The following is a 20,741-nucleotide window of genomic DNA, read 5'->3' as shown; positions in this document are numbered from 1 at the left end:
ATGTGCCCATAGAGCCACAGGTAATCCACTCTTGACATGCAGATGATTCTGTTGCTGGGATTGGGATGGGAGGACCAGTCTGCCAAATTGTGCCGGCAGAGGGGACTTCCAGGAATTTCAGGTCCATGGTGTTCAAATGTAATAGCATTTTCTTTGCATTTTGTCATTAGGTTTAAGAAGTGGTTCCTCACCTTTTTGGCAGGTAGGTGGTTGCGGAAAAAAATTGCCATCTTCTTTACATTGAATGACACTTTTGCCAACCAGTTCAAAACCAGAATAGCAGCGGTACTTGATTTGTGCACCATATGTGTAATAATGTTCATTTCTTGGCCATCTGTAACCATTGGCAATGTCCCCGGGTGAGCGACATTCAACTGCAAGAGAGGAATGAAATAGCCTTCACTGCGTTACTGGGTGTACTTAATAATGATGTCATTACATTGGAATAGAAGATTATTCCTGTTTATTATTTTCTGAGTTAATGTAAACATTTTTTTGAAAAATGTGCTTTGCCATCAAATTGAATGAAATTACACTGGATTTATCTTCAAACACCATGCTTACTCATTCTGTCAGAATGTCTTTTCAACAGTGATCTCGATTTATTCAGTAAAAGTGGATGACATGTAGGAATCCTCAACTAGCAGAACACAGATAATACTCATTAAGGAAAGTCAGTGATTCCAGATTTGGTTGCTAAGTTGTTTGGTACATAGGTTCAGGAGGAGGCCATCCAGCCCCTCAAGCCTACTCTGTCATTCAATTAGATCATGGATGATCTGCACCTCAACTTTATTTATCTGCCTTTGTTCTATATCCCTTAATATCATTAACTAACAGAAATCTATCTTTCTCAGTCTTGAAAGCTCCAATTGTCCTAGCATCCAATCTTTTGGGGAGAGTGTCCCAGATTTCTACCACATTTTGTGTGGAAAAAGTGCTTCCTGATTACACTGCTGAATATCCTAGTTCTAATTTCAAGAATATGTCACCTTGTTCTGAATTCCCCCACCAGAGGAAATAGTTTCTCCGGATCTACCCTAACAAATCCTTTTAATATTTTAAACACCTCAATCAGGTCACCCCTCAATCTTCTAGACTCAAGGGAATACAAGGCGAGTTCATGCAATCTGTCCTCAAAACTTAACACTCTAAGCCCCGGTATCATTCTGTTGAATCAGTGCTGTACCCTCTCCAAGGAATCCTGAGGCGTGGTGCCCAATACTGAACGCAGTATTCCAGATGGGGTCTGACCAAGGCACTATACATCTGATGCATAACTTCATCCTTTTGGCATTCCAGCCCCCTTGAGATAAAGGTCATCATTCCATTAGCCTTTCTGATTGCTTTTCGTACCTGTCTACTAGCTTTTAATGATTTGTGGACTTGGCCTCCTAAATCTCTTTGCTCCTTTACAGTTCCAAGTTGCTCACCATTTAGAAAATACTGTGATTCATCTTTCTTGAGTCGAAAGTTGATGACCCCATACTTGCCCACATTGAACCCCATTTGTCATAGTTTTGGCCACTCACTTAATGGGCCTGATTTTAGCAGGCCTGCGGGTTTCCGGCGGGTTGGGTTTCGGGAGCGTGGTCAACACGCTCGGAGAAATTAGTGGGTTGCCCGCGCGATCGTAGCAGGCAACACACTAATAGGAATCAATTACCTGATCCTCCGGGGTCCGCGCTGCTGGTCTGCGCGTTGGGCGGGCTGCGCATGCGCAGTACGATCTGTCAGCTGAAGGCGCTCTATTTAAAGGGGCAGTCCTCCACTGACAGATGCTGCAACCAATGGAACAAATTACAGCATGGAGCAGCCCAGGGGGAAGGCTGCTCCCAGTTTAATGATGCCTCACCCCAGGTATCATCAGATGGGGTGAGGAGGAGGGCAAAGACAGAGATCTTCCACCCGGCGGGCGGGAGGAAGCGGCCAGCCTCTGCCACCAAGAAGGCCTGGCTCGAGGTGGCAGAGGGGGTCACCTGCGCAACCAACATATCGCCCACCTGCATACAGTGCAGGAGGCGCTGCAATGACCTCAGTAGGTCAGCCACAGTGAGAACACGAAGTCTTTCCCCTACACTCCATCTGCCACAACACTGCCCCAACCACACATCTCCTTCGGCACCGCCAACACTACTCTGTCACATCACCCCTCATACCCACTCAAACCCCATCCTCATCTTACCTCCACCTACTCACATCGCCAGTACTCATCCTGCCACTAACACGCGACCCAATCCTCATACAATCTCATGGCTCTATCCCATACTCACCCTCTCGTGCATCTCCCTCACGGCCAGCCTCACTCAACCTGCCACCACCTGTGCTGCAGCCACAGGGCATGCATTGCATATGTGCAGTAGGCAGCGTAAGGCAAATGTTTCGTGAGCATGAAGGGGGTGCACAAGGGTGTCGGAGGGTTTGCCATGGGTGTTACCTATATTGAATTTCAGAGCAACAAACAGCGCACATTATATTGGCACCACCACTGCCATGTCTCCGCGAATCCTGTCTGTTGTGTCCAATAATGCCCACTCCTGGGTATCACTATGAGGACCCACCACTGATGCCACCCATCGTGTTACTGCAGAGTAGGTGCAGGTGTATTTGCAGGGCTCTTCCGCGCAGACGACTGCGAGACATCGGCGGTGTAGCCGGCTGCACCCTGGAAGGATGCGGAGGAGAAGTTGTGGAGGGCAGTGGTGACTTTGACAGCGACAGGTAAGCAGTTGGTGCTGGGGCCAGCCAGGAGCAGCTCGGCATGAAAGAGCCTGCAGATCTCCACGACTACATGTCGGGCGAATCTGCGCCTCCGTGTGCACTGCTGCTCGGAGAGGTCCGGGGAGCTGCGCCTCGGTCTGTGGACCCTGTGGCGAGGGTAGTGCCCTCTGCGATGCGTCTCTCTCTGCGGTAGCCCTCCCTCCTGCTGTGCAGGTGGGCGTGCAACAACACCATGTTGGGGGGCTCCACGTCTCTGCGGCGGACGGCGTGGACTGCGATGCTGCTGGGGCTGGTCATGCTGTTCGTCCTCCGAGGGTGTCCACGCACCACCCATCTGGCAGGTGTTGGTCTGAGGGGTTGTGCAGGGTAGGTGGGTGGTTCCTCGGACTGGGGCTGCGGTTTCGTGTCGGTCTGTCCTCTGGCTTGGCGGGGTGTGGTGGGGGGCAGGGGTTGCCCTATGTGACGCGGTGGCCTCCCGCGTGGGTGAGGGCTCTCCCCCGTGGAGTGCACCTTGGCACCTGCCACAGGCTGCTGGCTGCAACACGCCTGGTTGGGGAGAGACTGTTTCCCCCAGTGTGTAAAACACTCTGCGATGCAGGTGAAATCCCACACTTCCTCTTTTGACAGCTGATTCAGCTCATTAACTGACCTCAACAAGCAAGGTAAGTACTCTCAAGTGGAATCCCGCTGGCTTTAATTGCCTGCGGGATTCCCACCAGTGGGGGCCGCGCACGCAGCCCCGCACGTCATCGGGGAACCCGGAAGTGGTCGGGATCGCAGCGCGATCCGGTCACGTGACCGCATATCGGGATTTTCGGGGCCCCCCCTGCTGGAAACCCGACCCTAAAATCGAGCCCAATGTCTTTGTCCCTTTGCAACTTCCTGCACAACCTGCACTAATTTCCATGATTCCATAGAAAGTATAGTGGATAAAGAAATATGAAACACTAGGGTGCCCAACCTTCCTGGAACGACCGGGAGTTTACCGGAATTGGAGCTTCTCCCATGAGCCCTGCCTCCATTAGCCCAGGAGATCAGTGATTTAATTTCCCCGCCCCGCTCTATGATGCCACCGGCTGCAGTTAGAGAAGCCTCCTGCTCGGTAACGTTGCCCACAGAGAGCTCAACCACGTGGCGTACAGTTGGTAGTGGGCTGAACAGACAGGAGTCTTGGTAAACGAAGGGGGCAGTCTTGGAAACTTGGGTATGTCTCCGAAATGAGGGTGGTCTCCAAAACCTGGGTGGGGGGGGTGGATGGGGTGTCTCTGTTTTCCATCCCCCAACTCTCAGTTTCCCCTTCCCCTGGTCACGGGAGTCCTCCTGGTTTTTAGAACTTGTTGCACAAGAGCAGCTGATGCAAAACCAGAAGCAAAAATATTCAACTTTTACACGATAAATGGATTTGTAGATGTTATGTGGTCGGAATGTTACATCAGCAATCCTCCAGTGATGCCTCCAACCAGAGTTGGCAAACCTAGTAAACACTGATGAGATGGGCTGATTCACAGGAGCGATTTTCAAACGTTCCTGTGTGGCAGACCCTCTGCAGATCCCTAACTTGCCCTACCTTACAAACGACGGGGTTGAATTTTCCTTTGCTGTCCTGCTCAATTCTGTTGGAAACAGCAGGAAAATGGGATGATGAGGCCTGCGGCCATTTCCCCAACCTGACCTCGATTTCCTTGCCCCTGCCTTTGCCAGGACCACTGCTGGCCTCCCCAGCAGCACCACCCCCAACCCCATGCAAATTTCCCTCCTGTCCACCCCGGTTACCTCTGCTCCCTGGGACCACCTGGTGGAAGCTGGCAGAAGTCCAGAGTAGAGATGCTAATGCCCCCAATGTGCAACGGTGTAGGGAGAGGGCCTCGTAGGAGCATCTGCGCTGCAGCATCACAGAAGTTTCCTTGGTTGCACTGGTGGACCCCCTTTTGGCGGGTGGTGCTTGTAGGGAGCGAGAGTGTTCAAGGCAGCACTCGCCTTCACAGTAACTGGCAGCATGGTGCCAGATGAGAAGATAGGCTACACGTCCTTCTGCACACATTCTGCAACTAGTGAATTGCAGCCTCCAAAAGCAATACACCTCTGCAGGCCCAATTAATTCCTTTTTGGCTTATATATTCAATTGGCAGAGTAATGGCAGGTAGTTGCAATCCTTCTGCAATCATACTGCACCTCCTTGCCATCCAAAAGTTCTTCCTGGTCCTCCTACAAGTAGTGCATGTCCTATGGGACTCCCAATGGAAGACCTGTGGTACTAAGGGGAATGGCAGGAGCAGAGAACTGTGAGTAACACCCCAGCTCTGATAAAAAGCTCCTGGGCGAAGTTCAGCCCGACCACACCAATAAATCTTTACATTTTGTTCTCCTAACAGCTCAAAAGTCAATTTGTCAGTCACAATCTAAGTTGATTACTGTCTTTTTAAGCATCTTTGGATTTCAGATACAGCCCAGCAATTGAGAACATTCAGTTTTTTGAGCACCATTATCACCTGACCTGTGACCAGCATTAGGAGAGGAAATAGTCATGGAGCCAAACTGAGGCCATCTCTAGCACTTTCAAACAAAATTTACATCCCGGTGCCTGTTTCAGGCGCAAGAAGGCTCTGTGCCTTTTCCTCTACCTAACATGCTGGATATAGGCTCTCAAACCCTGTTGGTGCAGAGATTTTGGGATTTTTCTCCACCCCTACTTCCAGTCCCTTGCTGCGCCCACCAAAAACCCACTCCCACTACTAAAATCATCATGCAATGAGTGTGAAATGTGCAACACTCAATTTCCCTCCCCCCACTGTCAGGTTACTGCCCCAAGAATTAACACTAAAGTATCAGTCGCAAGACATCATGCTAGAGGCTGGCTTGTTCCTGGAGGGATTTGTTTACCTTCCCCAAGAAACCTGCTTGCTCTATTGGGAGCAGATCTGAAGAGGATACTTTTATTTTGGGCTTCCTCTCCACTCTGACATTCCGCCGACGGTTTGGCATCGGCATTGCAGATGTGCCCATACAGTCACAGGTAATCCACTCTTGACATGCAGATGATTATGTCGCTGGGATTTGGGATGGGAGGACCGTTCTGCCCAACTGTGCCAGCAGAGGGGACCCTCAGGAATTTCAGATCCATGGTGTTCAAATGTTATAGCATTTTCTTTTCATTCTGTCATTAGGTTTAAGAAGTGGTTCCTCACCTTTTCGGCAGGTAGGTGGATGCGGAAAAAAATTGCCATCTTCTTTACATTGAATGACACTTTCGCCAACCAGTTCAAAACCAGAATTGCAGCGGTACGTGACCTGGTCACCATTTTTGTAAACAGTTTTAGCTGATGAAATTATGAATCCATTGTAAATGTTTCTGGGTGTAGGACAAACTGCAAGAGAGCATTGTATAAGTCTTCACTGGGTAATTGGTTGTACTTACATCACAATATAAGATTATTCCTGTTTATTATTTTCTGAGTCAACGTAAACATTTTTTTGAAGAATGTGCTTTGCCATCAAATTGAATTAAATTACACTGGCTTTAACTTCAAACATCATGCTCTCCTCATTCTGTCAGAATGTCTTTTCAAAAGTGATCTGGATTTATTTGTTAAAAGTGGTTGACATGTAGGAATCCTCAACTAGCAGAATACAGATAACACTCATTAAGAAAAGTCAGTGGTTCCAGATTTGGTTGCTAAGGTGTGTGGTACATAGGAACAGGAGTAGGCCAATAAGCCCCTCAAGTCTACTCCGCCATTCAAGTAGATCATGGATGATCTGCACCTTAACTTCATTTATCTGCCTTTATTCTATATCCCTAAATATCATTAACTATTAAAAATCTATCTTTCTCAGTCTTGAAAGGTCCAACTGTCCGAGCATCCAGTCTTTTGGGGATAGTGTTGAGGATTTCTACCACGCTTTGTGTGAAAAAGTGCTTCCTGATTACACTGCTGAATATCCGAGTTCTAATTTCAAGAATATGTCACCTTGTTCTGAATTCCCCCACCAGGGGAATAGTTTCTCCGGATCTACCCTAACAAATCCTATTAATATTTTAAACACCTCGATCCGGTCACCCCTCAATCTTCTAGACTCAAGAGAATACAATGTGAGTTAATGCAATCTGTCCTCAAAACTTAACACTCGAAGCCCCGGGATCATTCTGTTGAATCTGTGCTGCACCCTCTCCAAGGCCAATATGTCATTCCTGAGGCCTGGTGCCCAATACTGAACGCAGTATTCCAGATGGGGTCTGACCAAGGCACTATACATCTGATGCATAATTTCATCCTATTTGCATTCCAGCCCCTTTGAGATAAAGGTCATCGTTCCATGAGCCTTTTTGATTGCTTTTCGTACCTGTCTACTAGCTTTTAATGATTTGTGGACTTGGACTCCCAAATCTCTTTGCTCCTTTACAGTTCCTATTTGCTCACCATTTAGAAAATTCTCTGATTCATCTTTCTTGAGTCTAAGAACATAAGAACATAAGAAATAGGAGCAGGAGTAGGCCAATCGGCCCCTCGAGCCTGCTCCGCCATTCAATAAGATCACGGCTGATCTGATCCTAACCTCAAATCTAAATTCATGTCCAATTTCCTGCCCGCTCCCCGTAACCCCTAATTCCCTTTACTTCTAGGAAACTGTCTATTTCTGTTTTAAATTTGTTTAATGATGTCGCTTCCACAGCTTCCTGGGGCAGCAAATTCCACAGACCTACTACCCTCTGAGTGAAGAAGTTTCTCCTCATCTCAGTTTTGAAAGAGCAGCCCCTTATTCTAAGATTATGCCCTAAAGTTGATGACCCCATACTTGCCCACATTGAACTCCATTTGCCATAGCTTTGGACACTCCCATAATGTCTTTGTCCCTTTGCAACTTCCTGCACAACCTGCACTAATTTCCATGATTCCATAGAAAGTATAGTGGATAAAGAAATATGAAACACTAGGGTGCCCAACCTTCCTGGAACGACCGGGAGTTTCCTGGAATTGGAGTTTCTCCCATGAGCACTGCCTCCATTAGCCCAGGAGATCAGTGATTTAATTTCCCCGCCCCGCTCTATGATGCCACCGGCTGCAGTTAGAGAAGCCTCCTGCTTGGTGACGTTAGCCACAGAGAGCTCAACCACGTGGCGTACAGTTGGTAGTGGGCTGAACAGACGGGAGTCTTGGTAAACGAAGGGGGCGATCTCGGAAACTTGGGTGTGTCTCCGAAATGAGGGTGGTCTCCGAAACCGGGGTTGGGGGGCGAGTGGGGTGTCTCTGAAATTGGGGGGTGGGGCGGTTCTCTGTTTTCCATCCCCCCCACTCTTGGTTTCCCCTTCCCCTGGTCACGGGAGTCCTCCTGGTTTTTAGAAATTGTTGCACAAGAGCAGCTGATGCAAAACCAGAAGCAAAAATATTCAACTTTTACACGATAAATGGATTTGTAGATGTTATGTGGTCGGAATGTCACATCATCAAACCTCCAGTGTTGCCTCCAACCAGAGTTGGCAAACCTAGTAAACACTGATGAGATGGGCTGATTCACAGGAGCGATTTTCAAACGTTCCTGTGTGGCAGACCCTCTGCAGATCCCTAACTTGCCCTACCTTACAAACGACAGGGTTGAATTTTCCTTTGCTGTCCTGCTCAATTTTGTTGGAAACAGCAGGAAAATGGGATGATGAGGCCAGCTGCCATTTCCCCAACCTGACCTCGATTTCCTTGCCCCTGCCTTTGCCAGGACCACTGCTGGCCTCCCCAGCAGCACCACCCCCAACCCCATGCAAATTTCCCTCCTGTCCACCCCGGTTACCTCTGCTCCCTGGGACCACCTGGTGGAAGCTGGCAGAAGTCCGGAGTAGAAATGCTAATGCCCCCAATGTGCAACGGTGTAGGGAGAGGGCCTCGTAGGAGCATCTGCGCTGCAGCATCACAGAAGTTTCCTTGGTTGCACTGGTGGACCCCCTTTTGGCGGGTGGTGCTTGTAGGGAGCGAGAGTGTTCAAGGCAGCACTCGCCTTCACAGTAACTGGCAGCATGGTGCCAGATGAGAAGATAGGCTACACGTCCTTCTGCACACATTCTGCAACTAGTGAATTGCAGCCTCCAAAAGCAATACACCTCTGCAGGCCCAATTAATTCCTTTTTGGCTTATATATTCAATTGGCAGAGTAATGGCAGTCAGTTGCAAACCTTCTGCAATCATACTGCACCTCCTTGCCATCCAAAAGTTCTTCCTGGTCCTCCTACAAGTAGTGCATGTCCTATGGGACTCCCAATGGAAGACCTGTGGTACTAAGGGGAATGGCAGGAGCAGAGAACTGTGAGTAACACCCCAGCTCTGATAAAAAGCTCCTGGGCGAAGTTCAGCCCGACCACACCAATAAACCTTTACATTTTGTTCTCCTAACAGCTCAAAAGTCAATTTGTCACTCACAATCTAAGTTGATTACTGTCTTTTTAAGCATCTTTGGATTTCAGATACAGCCCAGCAATTGAGAACATTCAGTTTTTTGAGCACCATTATCACCTGACCTGTGACCAGCATTAGGAGAGGAAATAGTCATGGAGCCAAACTGAGGCCATCTCCAGCACTTTTAAACAAAATTTACATCCCGGTGCCTGTTTCAGGCGCAAGAAGGCTCTGTGCCTTTTCCTCTACCTAACATGCTGGATATAGGCTCTCAAACCCTGTTGGTGCAGAGATTTTGGTATTTTTCTCCACCCCGACTTCCAGTCCCTTGCTGCGCCCACCAAAAACCCACTCCCACTAAAATCATCGTGCAATGAGTGTGAAATGTGCAACACTCAATTTCCCTCCTCCCACTATCAGGTTACTGCCCCCAAGAATTAACACTAAAGTATCAGTCGCAAGACATCATGCTAGAGGCTGGCTTGTTCCTGGAGGGATTTGTTTACCTTCCCCAAGACACCTGCTTGCTCTATTGGGAGCAGATCTGAAGAGGATACTTTTATTTTGGGCTTCCTCTCCACTCTGACATTCCGCCGACGGTTTGGCATAGGCATTGCAGATGTGCCCATAGAGCCACAGGTAATCCACTCTAGACATGCAGATGATTCTGTTGCTGGGATTAGGATGGGAGGACCAGTCTGCCAAATTGTGCTGGCAGAGGGGACTTCCAGGAATTTCAGGTCCATGGTGTTCAAATGTTATAGCATTTTCTTTTCATTCTGTCATTAGGTTTAAGAAGTGGTTCCTCACCTTTTCGGCAGGTAGGTGGTTGCGGAAAAAAATTGCCATCTTCTTTACATTGAATGACACTTTTGCCAACCAGTTCAAAACCAGAATTGCAGTGGTACTTGATTTGTGCACCATATGTGTAATAATGTTCATTTTTTGACCATCTGTTACCATTGGCAATGTTTCCGGGTGAGCGACATTCAACTGCAAGAGAGGAATGAAATAACCTTCACTGCGTAACTGGGTGTACTTAATAATGATGTTGTTACATTGGAATAGAAGATTATTCCTGTTTATTATTTTCTGAGTTAATGTAAACATTTTTTTGAAGAATGTGCTTTGCCATCAAATTGAATGAAATTACACTGGATTTATCTTCAAACACCATGCTTCCTCATTCTGTCAGAATGTCTTTTCAACAGTGATCTGGATTTATTCAGCAAAAGTGGTTGATATGTAGGAATCCTCAACTAGCAGAACACAGATAATACTCATTAAGGAAAGTCAGTGATTCCAGATTTGGTTGCTAAGGTGTTTGGTACATAGGTTCAGGAGGAGGCCATCCAGCCCCTCAAGCCTACTCTGTCATTCAATTAGATCATGGATGATCTGCACCTCAACTTTATTTATCTGCCTTTGTTCTATATCCCTTAATATCATTAACTAACAGAAATCTATCTTTCTCAGTCTCGAAAACTCCAATTGTCCTAGCATCCAATCTGTTGGGGAGAGTGTCCCAGATTTCTACCACATTTTGTGTGGAAAAAGTGCTTCCTGATTACACTGCTGAATATCCTAGTTCTAATTTCAAGAATATGTCACCTTGTTCTGAATTCCCCCACCAGAGGTAATAGTTTCTTTGTATCTACCCTATCAAATCCTTTTAATATTTTAAACACCTCAATCAGGTCACCCATCAATCTTCCATAATAAAAGGAATACAAGCCAAGTTTATGCAACCTGTCCTCATAATTTAACTCTCCAAGCCCCGGTGTCATTCTGGTGAATCTGTGCTGCACCCCTTCCAAGGCCAATATGTCCTTCCTGAGGCTTGGTGCCCAATACTGAATGCAGTACTCCAGATGGGGTCTAACCAAAGCACTATTCATCTGACATGTAACTTCCTCCCCTTTGCATTCGAGCATCCCTGCAATAAAGGTCATTGTTCCTTTTTGTTGTTTTTGTACCTGTCTACTAGCTTTTAATGATTTGTGTACTTGGACTCCCAAATCTCTTTGCTCCTCTACAGTTCCTGGTTGCTCACCATTTAGAAAATACTCCGATTTATCTTTCTTGAGTCCAAAATGGATGACCTCGCACTTGCCCATTTTGAACTCCATTTGCCATAGTTTTGGCCACTCACTTAATCTGTCTATGTCCCTTTGCAATTTCCTGCTCCAACCTGCACTAATTTCCATGATTCCATAGAAAGTATAGTGGATAAAGAAATATGAAACTCCAGGGTGCCCAACCTTCCCAGAATGACTGGTTGTTTCCTGGAATTGGAGCTCCTCCCATGAGCGTTGCCTCCAGCAGCCCGGGAGATCAGCGATTTAAATTCCCCACCCAGCTCCATGATGTCACTGGCTGCTGTTGGAGAAGTCTCCTGCTCAGTGACGTTACCACAGAGAGCCGCAACCACGTGGAGTGAAGTTGGTAGGGAGCTTGGGAGTCGGGAGTGTAGGCAATCGAATGGGAGGGAGGGGTTATCGCAAATGGGGGGGGTCTCCGAAATGGGGGACAGGTCTCCAAAACGGGGTGGAGTGAATCATCTCTGTTTTCCCTCTTCCCCACTCTCAGTTACCCCTCTCTCTGGTCACGGGGGGGCCTCTTGGTTCTCAGAATTTGTCGCACAAGAGCAGCTGGCGCGAAACCAGAAACAAAAATATTCAACTACAGGGGACCCAACTTTTATATGGTAAATGCAGTATCATTTGTAGATGTCATGTGGTCAGAATGGCAGAAGATCAAACCTCCAGGAATGCCGCCAACCAGAGTTGGCAACCCTAGTAAACACTGATCAGATGGGCTGATTGACAACAGCTGTTGTTTACAGCAGCGATTTTCAAACTTTTGTGTGTGGCAGATCCTCTGCAGATCCCAAATTTGCCCTCCCTTACAAAAGACAGGGTTCAATTTTCCTTTGCTATCCTGCTCAACTTTGGTGGAAAGAGCAGGAAAATGGGATGGTGAGGCCTGCAGCCATTTCCCCACCCTGTCCTTGATTTCGATGCCCCTGCCTCTGCCTCTGCCAGGACCACTGCTGGCTTCCTCAGCAGCAACCCCCTCAACCCCCCCCCCCCCAACCACATGCAAATTTTCCTCCTGTCCACCATGGTTACCTCTGCTCCCTAGGACCACCTGGTGGAAGCTGGCAGTAGGCCGCAGTTTTTTAAAAATTCGTTCATGGGATGTGGGCGTCGCTGGCAAGGCCAGCATTTATTGCCCATCCCTAATTGCCCTTGAGATGGTGATGGTGAGCAGCCTTCTTGAACCGCTGCAGTCTGGATGGTGAAGGTTCTCCCACAGTGCTGTTAGGTAGGGAGTTCCAGGATTTTGACCCAGCGACGATGAAGGAGCGGCGATACATTTCCAAGTCGGGATGGTGTGTGACTTGGAGGGGAACATGCAGATGGAGTTGTTCCCATGTGCCTGCTGCCCATGTCCCTGCTGCCCATGTCCTTCTAGGTGGTAGAGGTCGCAGATTTGGGAGGTGCTGTCGAAGAAGCCTTGCCGAGTTGCTGCAATGCATCCTGTGGCTGGTACACATTGCAGCCACAGTGCGCCGGTGGTAGAGAGTGAATGTTTAGGGTGGTAGATGGGGTGCCAATCAAGCGGGCTGTTTTGTCTTGGATGGTGTCGAGCTTCTTGAGTGTTGCTGAAGCTGCACTCATCCAGGCAAGAGGAGAGTATTCCATCACACTCCTGACTTGTGGCTTGTAGATGGTGGAAAGGCTTTGAGGAGTCGGGAGGTGAGTCACTCGCCACATAATACCCAGGCTCTGACATGCTCTTATAGCCACAGTATTTATGTGACTGGTCCAGTTAAGTTTCTGGTCAATGGCGTTCCCTAGGATGTTGATGGTGGGGGATTCAGCGATGGTAATGCCGTTGAATGTCAAGGGGAGGTGGTTAGACTCTCTTGTTGGAGATGGTCATTGCCTGGCACTAGTCTGGCGCGAATGTTACTCGCCACTTATCAGCCCAAGCTTGGATGTTGTGCAGGCCTTGCTGCTTGCGGGCAGGGACTGCTTCATTATCTGAGGGGTTGTGAATGGAAGTGAACACTGTGCAGTCATCAGCGAACATCCCCATTTCTGACCTTATGATTGAGGGAAGGTCATTGATGAAGCAGCTGAAGATAGTTGGGCCTAGGACACTGCCCTGAGGAACTCCTGCAGCAATATCCTGGGGCTGAGATGATTGGCCTCCAATAACCATGACCATCTTCCTTTGTGCTAAGTATGACTCCAGCCACTGGACAGTTTTCCCCCTGATTCCCACTGACTTCAATTTTACTAGGGCTCCTTGGTGCCACACTCGGTCCAATTTTTTATTTTTTATTTTTTTATTCGTTCACGGGATGTGGGCGTCGCTGGCGAGGCCAGCATTTATTGCCCATCCCTAATTGCCCTCGAGAAGGTGGTGGTGAGCCGCCTTCTTGAACCGCTGCAGTCCGTGTGGTGACGGTTCTCCCACAGTGCTGTTAGGAAGGGAGTTCCAGGATTTTGACCCAGCAACAATGATGGAACGGCGATATATTTCCAAGTCAGGATGGTGTGTGACTTGGAGGGGAACGTGCAGGTGGTGTTGTTCCCATGCGCCTGCTGCTCTTGTCCTTCTACGTGGTAGAGGTCGCGGGTTTGGGAGGTGCTGTCGAAGAAGCCTTGGCGAGTTGCTGCAGTGCATCCTGTGGATGGTGCACACTGCAGCCACAGTGCGCCGGTGGTGAAGGGAGTGAATGTTTAGTGTGGTGGATGGGGTGCCAATCAAGCGGGCTGCTTTATCTTGGATGGTGTCGAGCTTCTTGAGTGTTGTTGGAGCTGCACTCATCCAGGCAAGTGGAGAGTATTCCATCACACTCCTGACTTGTGCCTTGTAGATGGTGGAAAGGCTTTGGGGAGTCAGGAGGTGAGTCACTCGCCGCAGAATACCCAGCCTCTGACCTGCTCTCATAGCCACAGTATTTACATGGCTGGTCCAGTTAAGTTTCTGGTCAATGGTGACCACCAGGATGTTGATGGTGGGGGATTCGGCGATGGTAATGCCGTTGAATGTCAAGGGGAGGTGGTTAGACTCTCTCTTGTTGGAGATGGTCATTGCCTGGCACTTATCTGGCGCGAATGTTACTTGCCACTTATCAGCCCAAGCCTGGATGTTGTCCAGGTCTTGCTGCATGCGGGCTCGGACTGCTTCATTATCTGAGGGGTTGCGAATGGAACTGAACACTGTGCAGTCATCAGCGAACATCCCCATTTCTGACCTTATGATGGAGGGAAGGTCATTGATGAAGCAGCTGAAGATGGTTGGGCCTAGGACACTGCCCTGAAGAACTCCTGCAGCAATGCCTTGGGGCTGAGATGATTGGCCTCCAACAACCACTACCATCTTCCTTTGTGCTAGGTATGACTCCAGCCACTGGAGAGTTTTCCCCCTGATTCCCATTGACTTCAATTCTACGAGGGCTCCTTGGTGCCACACTCGGTCAAATGCTGCCTTGATGTCAAGGGCAGTCACTCTCACCTCACCTCTGGAATTCAGCTCTTTTGTCCATGTTTGGACCAAGGCTGTAATGAGGTCTGGAGCCGAGTGGTCCTGGCGGAACCCAAACTGAGCATCGGTGAGCAGGTTATTGGTGAGTAAGTGCCGCTTGATAGCACTGTCGACGACACCTTCCATCACTTTGCTGATGATTGAGAGTAGACTGATGGGGCGGTAATTGGCCGGATTGGATTTGTCCTGCTTTTTGTGGACAGGACATACCTGGGCAATTTTCCACATTGTCGGGTAGATGCCAGTGTTGTAGCTGTACTGGAACAGCTTGGCTAGAGGCGCAGCTAGTTCTGGAGCACAAGTCTTCAGCACTACAGCTGGGATGTTGTCGGGGCCCATAGCCTTTGCTGTATCCAGTGCACTCAGCCGTTTCTTGATATCACGTGGAGTGAATCGAATTGGCCGAAGACTGGCTTCCGTGATGGTGGGGATATCAGGAGGAGGCTGAGATGGATCATCCACTCGGCACTTCTGGCTGAAGATGGTTGCAAACGCTTCAGCCTTGTCTTTTGCACTCACGTGCTGGACTCCGCCATCATTGAGAATGGGGATGTTTGCAGAGCCTCCTCCTCCTGTTAGTTGCTTAATTGTCCACTACCATTCACGACTGGATGTGGCAGGACTGCAGAGCTTTGATCTGATCCGTTGGTTGTGGAATCGCTTAGCTCTGTCTATAGCATGTTGCTTCTGCTGTTTAGGATGCATGTAGTCCTGTGTTGTAGCTTCACCAGGTTGGCACCTCATTTTTAGGTACACCTGGTGCTGCTCCTGGCATGCTCTTCTATACTCCTCATTGAGCCAGGGTTGATCGCCTGGCATGTTGGTAATGGTAGAGTGAGGAATATGCCGGGCCATGAGGTTACAGATTGTGCTGGAATACAAATCTGCTGCTGCTGATTGCCCACAGTGCCTCATGGATGCCCGGTTTTGAGCTGCTAGATCTGTTCTGAATCTATCCCATTTAGCACGGTGGTAGTGCCACGCAACACGTTGGATGGTGTCCTCAGTGTGAAGATGGGACTTCATCTCCACAAGGACTGTGCGGCGGTCACTCCTACCAATACTGTCATGGACAGATGCATTTACGACAGGTAGATTGGTGAGGATGAGGTCAAGTAGGTTTTTCCCTCGTGTTGGTTCGCTCACCACCTGCCGCAGGCCCAGTCTGGCAGCTATGTCCTTCAGGACTCGGCCAGCTCGGTCAGTAGTGGTGCTACCAAGCCACTCTTGGTGATGGACATTGAAGTCCCCCACCCAGAATATATTCTGTGCCCTTGCTACCCTCAGTGCTTCCTCCAAGTGGTGCTCAACATGGAGGAGGACTGATTCATCAGCTGAGGGAGGGCAGTAGTTGGTAATTAGCAGGAGGTTTCCTTGCCCATGTTTGACCTGATGCCATGAGATTTCATGGGGGCTGGAGTCAATGTTGAGGACTCCCCGGGCCACTCCCTCCTGACTGTATATCACTGTACTGCCATCTCTGGTGGGTCTGTCCTGCCGGTGGGACAGGATATACCCAGGGATGGTGATGGAAGATTCTGGGACGTTGGCTGAAAGGTATGATTCTGTGAGCATGGTTTTGTCAGGCTGTTGCTTGACTAGGCTGTGGGACAGCTCTCCCAATTTTGGCACAAGTCCCCAGATATTAGTGAGGAGGACTTTGCAGGGTCAACTGGGCTTGGTTTGCCTTTGTCGTGTCCAGTGGTCTGATGCTGGGTGGTCCGTCCGGTTTTATTCTCATTTTGATTTTTCGTAGCTAGATTGCACAACTGAGTGGCTTGCTAGGCCATTTCAGAGGGCAAGTAAGAATCAACCACATTGCTGTGAGTCTGGAGTCACATATAGGCCAGACTGGGTCAGGACGGCAGGTTTCCTTCCTAAAGGGCATCAGTGAACCAGACAATCCAGTAGTTTCATGGCCACTATTACTGATACTAGTTTTTTTAATTCCATATTTTTATCTAATTAATTGAATTTAAATTCACCAGCTGCCGTGGCGGGATTTGAACCCAAGACTCTGGATTATTATTCCAGACCTCTTTGATTACTAGTCCTGTAACATAACCACTATGCTACCATACCCAAGTAGGGATGCTAATGCCCCCAAAGTGCAACTATTTAGACAGAGAGCCTAGTAGAAGCATCTCTGCTGCAGCACCATGGAAGTTTCCTTGGTTGCACTGGCGGGCTCCCAGTTGGCGGCGGGTGCCCGTAATGCTTATGTAATGATCCCAGGTCATTAACATAGCTCCCGCCCATGCAAAAGTCTAAGAGACACAAGATTCTTGTTCGCCAGTTCTGAATGGGCTGTAAATTTACGGTCAAAATTTGAGGCAAGCAGGACCCAAAGTCATATTTCTGGTGTTTCATGGCAATTTTTTTATTTCTCCTCACTGAGATGTGTACTCTATTTTCTATTTGCTTGTATTTTTATGCCTTCAGAATGAGTTACATTAAAATCTGAGAAGCTTCCATAATAGTATTTTCTTAATCATGCTGTGCCTAATGTGCATAAATGATATTTTGATGGCTTTAAATTTTAACTTTCATACATGGAGAGGCTTAAAGAAGGAATATGGCATAAATTCCGCGCTTTCCTTGGGCCCTGATTGTTTACGCTGATTTTTACGTTCTGGCATGAGCTAACGAGATTGTTAGGAAATTTCACCGTGAATTGCCGTCAGCAAGATTAGTATAAAAATGGACATACATTTCAACGTAATTTCTAAATAAGTGGGATTGAGGAAATTCTGGTCGATTATCTTCCAAATAGAAGGTGTTTTCAAACATGGTGCACAAATATTTTTGAACTATTTCCAGGTCTTTCTTTTTTGTGTTTAGGTTTAAGAAATGGCTACTTACTTAGTCTGCAGGAAGGTGGTTGCGGCACAAATGTGTTATTCTCCATACATTCAATGACTTCTTTGCCAACCATTTTATAACCTTCGTAACATCTGTAGGTGATTTTTTCACGCAACAGGTACATATCTTTCTTGTTTAACATTGTTCCATGAATAATCTTCCTGGGTTGATAGCATCCAGCTGTCAATACAGCAATGCATTAATTAGTCTCAGCTAGGTAAAACAATTATACTTGGGAAAAAAATATATGAACTCTCCCATTTGAGATAGTGATCTCCCATCTTCTTCCAATGATTTGTTATCATATGCCTCTAGTGTGCTGATAAAACCCAGTTTAACAGTTTCTCCTGCTCATTTTCCAGAGAGAATGAGAAAAAATCCTTAGTCCAAACATCTTCAATGGGTTCATCAATGACTTAGCCCTCATTATAAGATCTGAAATGGGCATGATGATGTATGATTCTACAGTGTTCAGCTCCATTCACAACTCCTCTAGTAATAAATTAGCCCATTTTAGCCTACAGCAGGACCTGGACAACATCCAGGCTAGGGTTAATAAGTGGTAGTTAAGTAATGGCACATAAATGCCAGACATTGACCTTCTCCAACAGGAAAACAACCTCCCTCTGATATTCACCAGCACCACCATTATGGAGTCCCCCAACATCAACATCCTGGGAGGATCTGGTCACCACTGACCAGAAGCTTAACTGGACCAGGCATATCAACAACATAGCTACAAGAGTAGGGCAGAAGCTGGATGCCATGAGAAGAGTGGCTCAACTCATGACCCTTTAAAGCGCCTCCATTACGAGGCTCAAGTCAGGAACATATTCGAATACTCACCACTCGCTTGGATTGGTGCAGCTGCAACAACATCCAAGAAGTTTGAAACCATCCAGGACACAACAGTTCGCTTTATTGGTACCCTGCCACTGGACTCAATATCCAATTCATTATTCTCTCCCCCACTACTGGTACACTGCAGCTGCACTATGTATTATTTAGAGGATGCAATGGAGCAGCTCACCAAGCTTACTTTGATAGAGGTTGCTGGGTTAGGGGAGGTTCTATCACAGAGAAGGACAAGCCTAGCAATGTCATGGGTCCATGTTCCCTTCAAGTCACACAATCCTGACTTGGACACAGACTGTATTTCCTTCATCATTGCCCGGTCAAAATCCTGGCATTCCCTACTTAACACCATTGTGGAAACATTAGATCACCATGGCACAAGGACTGCAGTGGTTAGGAAAAGACCCACCCCACCTTATCTGAACAACTAAGGATGGGCAATAAATGTGACCTTGCCACATTACCCATATCCCAGGAACAAATAAAAAATGCTTTAGAGGTGGAGCTATCTCATGATTTGCAGCGGTTGTGAAAGCTCTCTATTAAAATGATAAGCCCTAATTAACTGCAGAATAAGAAAAGGGGCAAAAGAAGTGGATGCCAGTGCCATTTGCAGTGCTTTCTGGGTGTTCATTCCACATGGAACCAGGTATTTTGTGGTGGCACCTTGCCAGTGCATCAAGGGAGAATGGACTGAAGATTACAGGCATTCTGAGAAAAAGTTCTATCTTCAGATTGCTGTTAGGAAACTAACATTGTGCATCTCACTTCCACCAGGATGTTATCCTGGCCAGGCAAATATAGCTGCATCGTGCAGGCGTACTTTGCGTTTTGGGCAAAGGAGGCAGAACTGGCAGGATTTCTGGCCATGTCACATTATCAGTTCTACTTCCTCCTTTCCTCCTCTTACATCAGCACATGGGGAGGGGAGAAGATGCAACAAGCTTCTACCTCAGTCAGAATGACACATTGTGCGAAAAAAAGTAGTGGAGACCTGGCAAAACAGGGCTTCGTCCCAAATACCAGCCCCCCGTCCGATGTACATTTTTGTAGTGTTCGCCCAACTCAGACATTTCGAGGCCATGATTCCAAACTGCACTGAAGGAGGAGTGATTTACTCTTATCAAAGCGATGCGAACATAAGTCCCGTTTTCAGTGTTATTCACACTGTTATCAAGTTGTGGAAGACAGGGCTCCACACATGGCATTTCAACACATGCCAGTACCGCTCACCAGCTTCCCACTATCTGTGTGAATTGTAATGATTGACTTCAGTTGGCATAATGATTGAAAAGACCTCGCAACTGAAATGATGTATGAGGAATGAACTTCAACAACCCAAATCATCTCTTCTCATCCCTGACTTTTCTTATGTTCATATTTAATGAGTTAACAGCATCTGTTTCAGTTGACAGAAGTAAGTTGTAGGAATTATGTGGTGAATATGGATCCATGCACATCCTTCAGTAGATTACAGATGTGTTACTGACATGTTCAGGGAATTTATTATTTCTAGTCTGTGAAATGAATTTTTAAAAAATTCTATGTAATGAGCATGGACTTTGACTGTTTACATCAGAGCCAATTTTCTTCTTACCCTGTTCCCCAGGCACAAAGGTTAGGAAAAAGGGGTGTCAGATCTCTGCTCCTTTTACATTCCCTGGGTTGACAAGGGCTCTTGGGCTTTCCTGGAGGGAGGGGGGTCATAGTTTGTAAATGAGTTGGGAGGTGTCATCCCCAGCCTCCTGCTTCATTATCTGGATCAGTCGCTGGCTGCTTGACTCAGGATGATAATGCTGAGAAAACATAGACCTATGGCATGCTCACGAACCTCTGCTGACCAAAGGGTCTGTGAAGGTCCCGTGGACAGGCCAAAGACTTGAAGTGAGGCCATTTTGAAAAATTTGAACACTCCTCCCTCCCTAGGTCCTGATGCCTGAGACCAAAGTTTGAGAGGTCTACAGTTGTGCTTTGTTTTTCTGCTGCTTCTGCTGGTACTAGGCCAGGACATTGCTACAGGAGTTCCTCAGGGCAGTGTCCTAGGCCCAACCATCTTCAGCTGCTTCATCAATGACCTTCCCTCCCTCATAAAGGTTAGAAATGGGGATGTTCGCTGACGATTGCACAGTGTTCAGTTCCGTTTGCAACTGCTCAGATAATGAAGCAGTCCGTGCCCGCATGCAGCAAGACCTGGACAACATCCAGGCTTGGGCTGATAAGTGGCAAGTAACATTCGCGCCAGACAAATGCTAGGCAATGACCATCTCCAACAAGAGAAAGTCTAACCACCTCCCCTTGATATTCAACGGCATTACCATCGCTGAATCCCCCACCATCAACATCCTGGGAGTCACCAGTGAC

The 20,741-nt window shown here is 47.6% G+C and overlaps 2 protein-coding genes across 2 annotated transcripts in view; one reads left to right on the top strand and one right to left on the bottom strand.

Annotated features, from left to right (window-relative positions):
• The window catches only part of LOC137344484 (complement decay-accelerating factor, GPI-anchored-like), a 56,713-nt gene extending 56,156 nt beyond the window's left edge, over positions 1-557 (top strand). The window contains exon 17 of the transcript XR_010968368.1: positions 171-557. The gene's annotated coding sequence lies outside the window, so the exon portion shown is untranslated. The remainder of the gene's footprint in view (positions 1-170) is intronic.
• LOC137344483 (complement receptor type 2-like) overlaps positions 1-20,741 on the bottom strand; it is a 48,615-nt gene that overhangs the window by 6,816 nt on the left and 21,058 nt on the right. Inside the window, exons 8-11 of the mRNA XM_068007478.1 lie at positions 17,526-17,705; positions 9,912-10,094; positions 5,907-6,086; positions 192-374 (exon numbers count right to left, since the gene is read on the bottom strand). Coding sequence (XP_067863579.1) covers positions 192-374; positions 5,907-6,086; positions 9,912-10,094; positions 17,526-17,705 — 726 coding nt within the window. The remainder of the gene's footprint in view (positions 1-191; positions 375-5,906; positions 6,087-9,911; positions 10,095-17,525; positions 17,706-20,741) is intronic.

This window comes from Heptranchias perlo, chromosome 27 (assembly GCF_035084215.1).
Source record: "Heptranchias perlo isolate sHepPer1 chromosome 27, sHepPer1.hap1, whole genome shotgun sequence".
NCBI lineage: Eukaryota > Metazoa > Chordata > Chondrichthyes > Hexanchiformes > Hexanchidae > Heptranchias > Heptranchias perlo.
The sequence above is the reverse complement of the archived record's forward strand: the minus strand, read 5'-3'. Positions and strand labels throughout refer to the sequence as shown.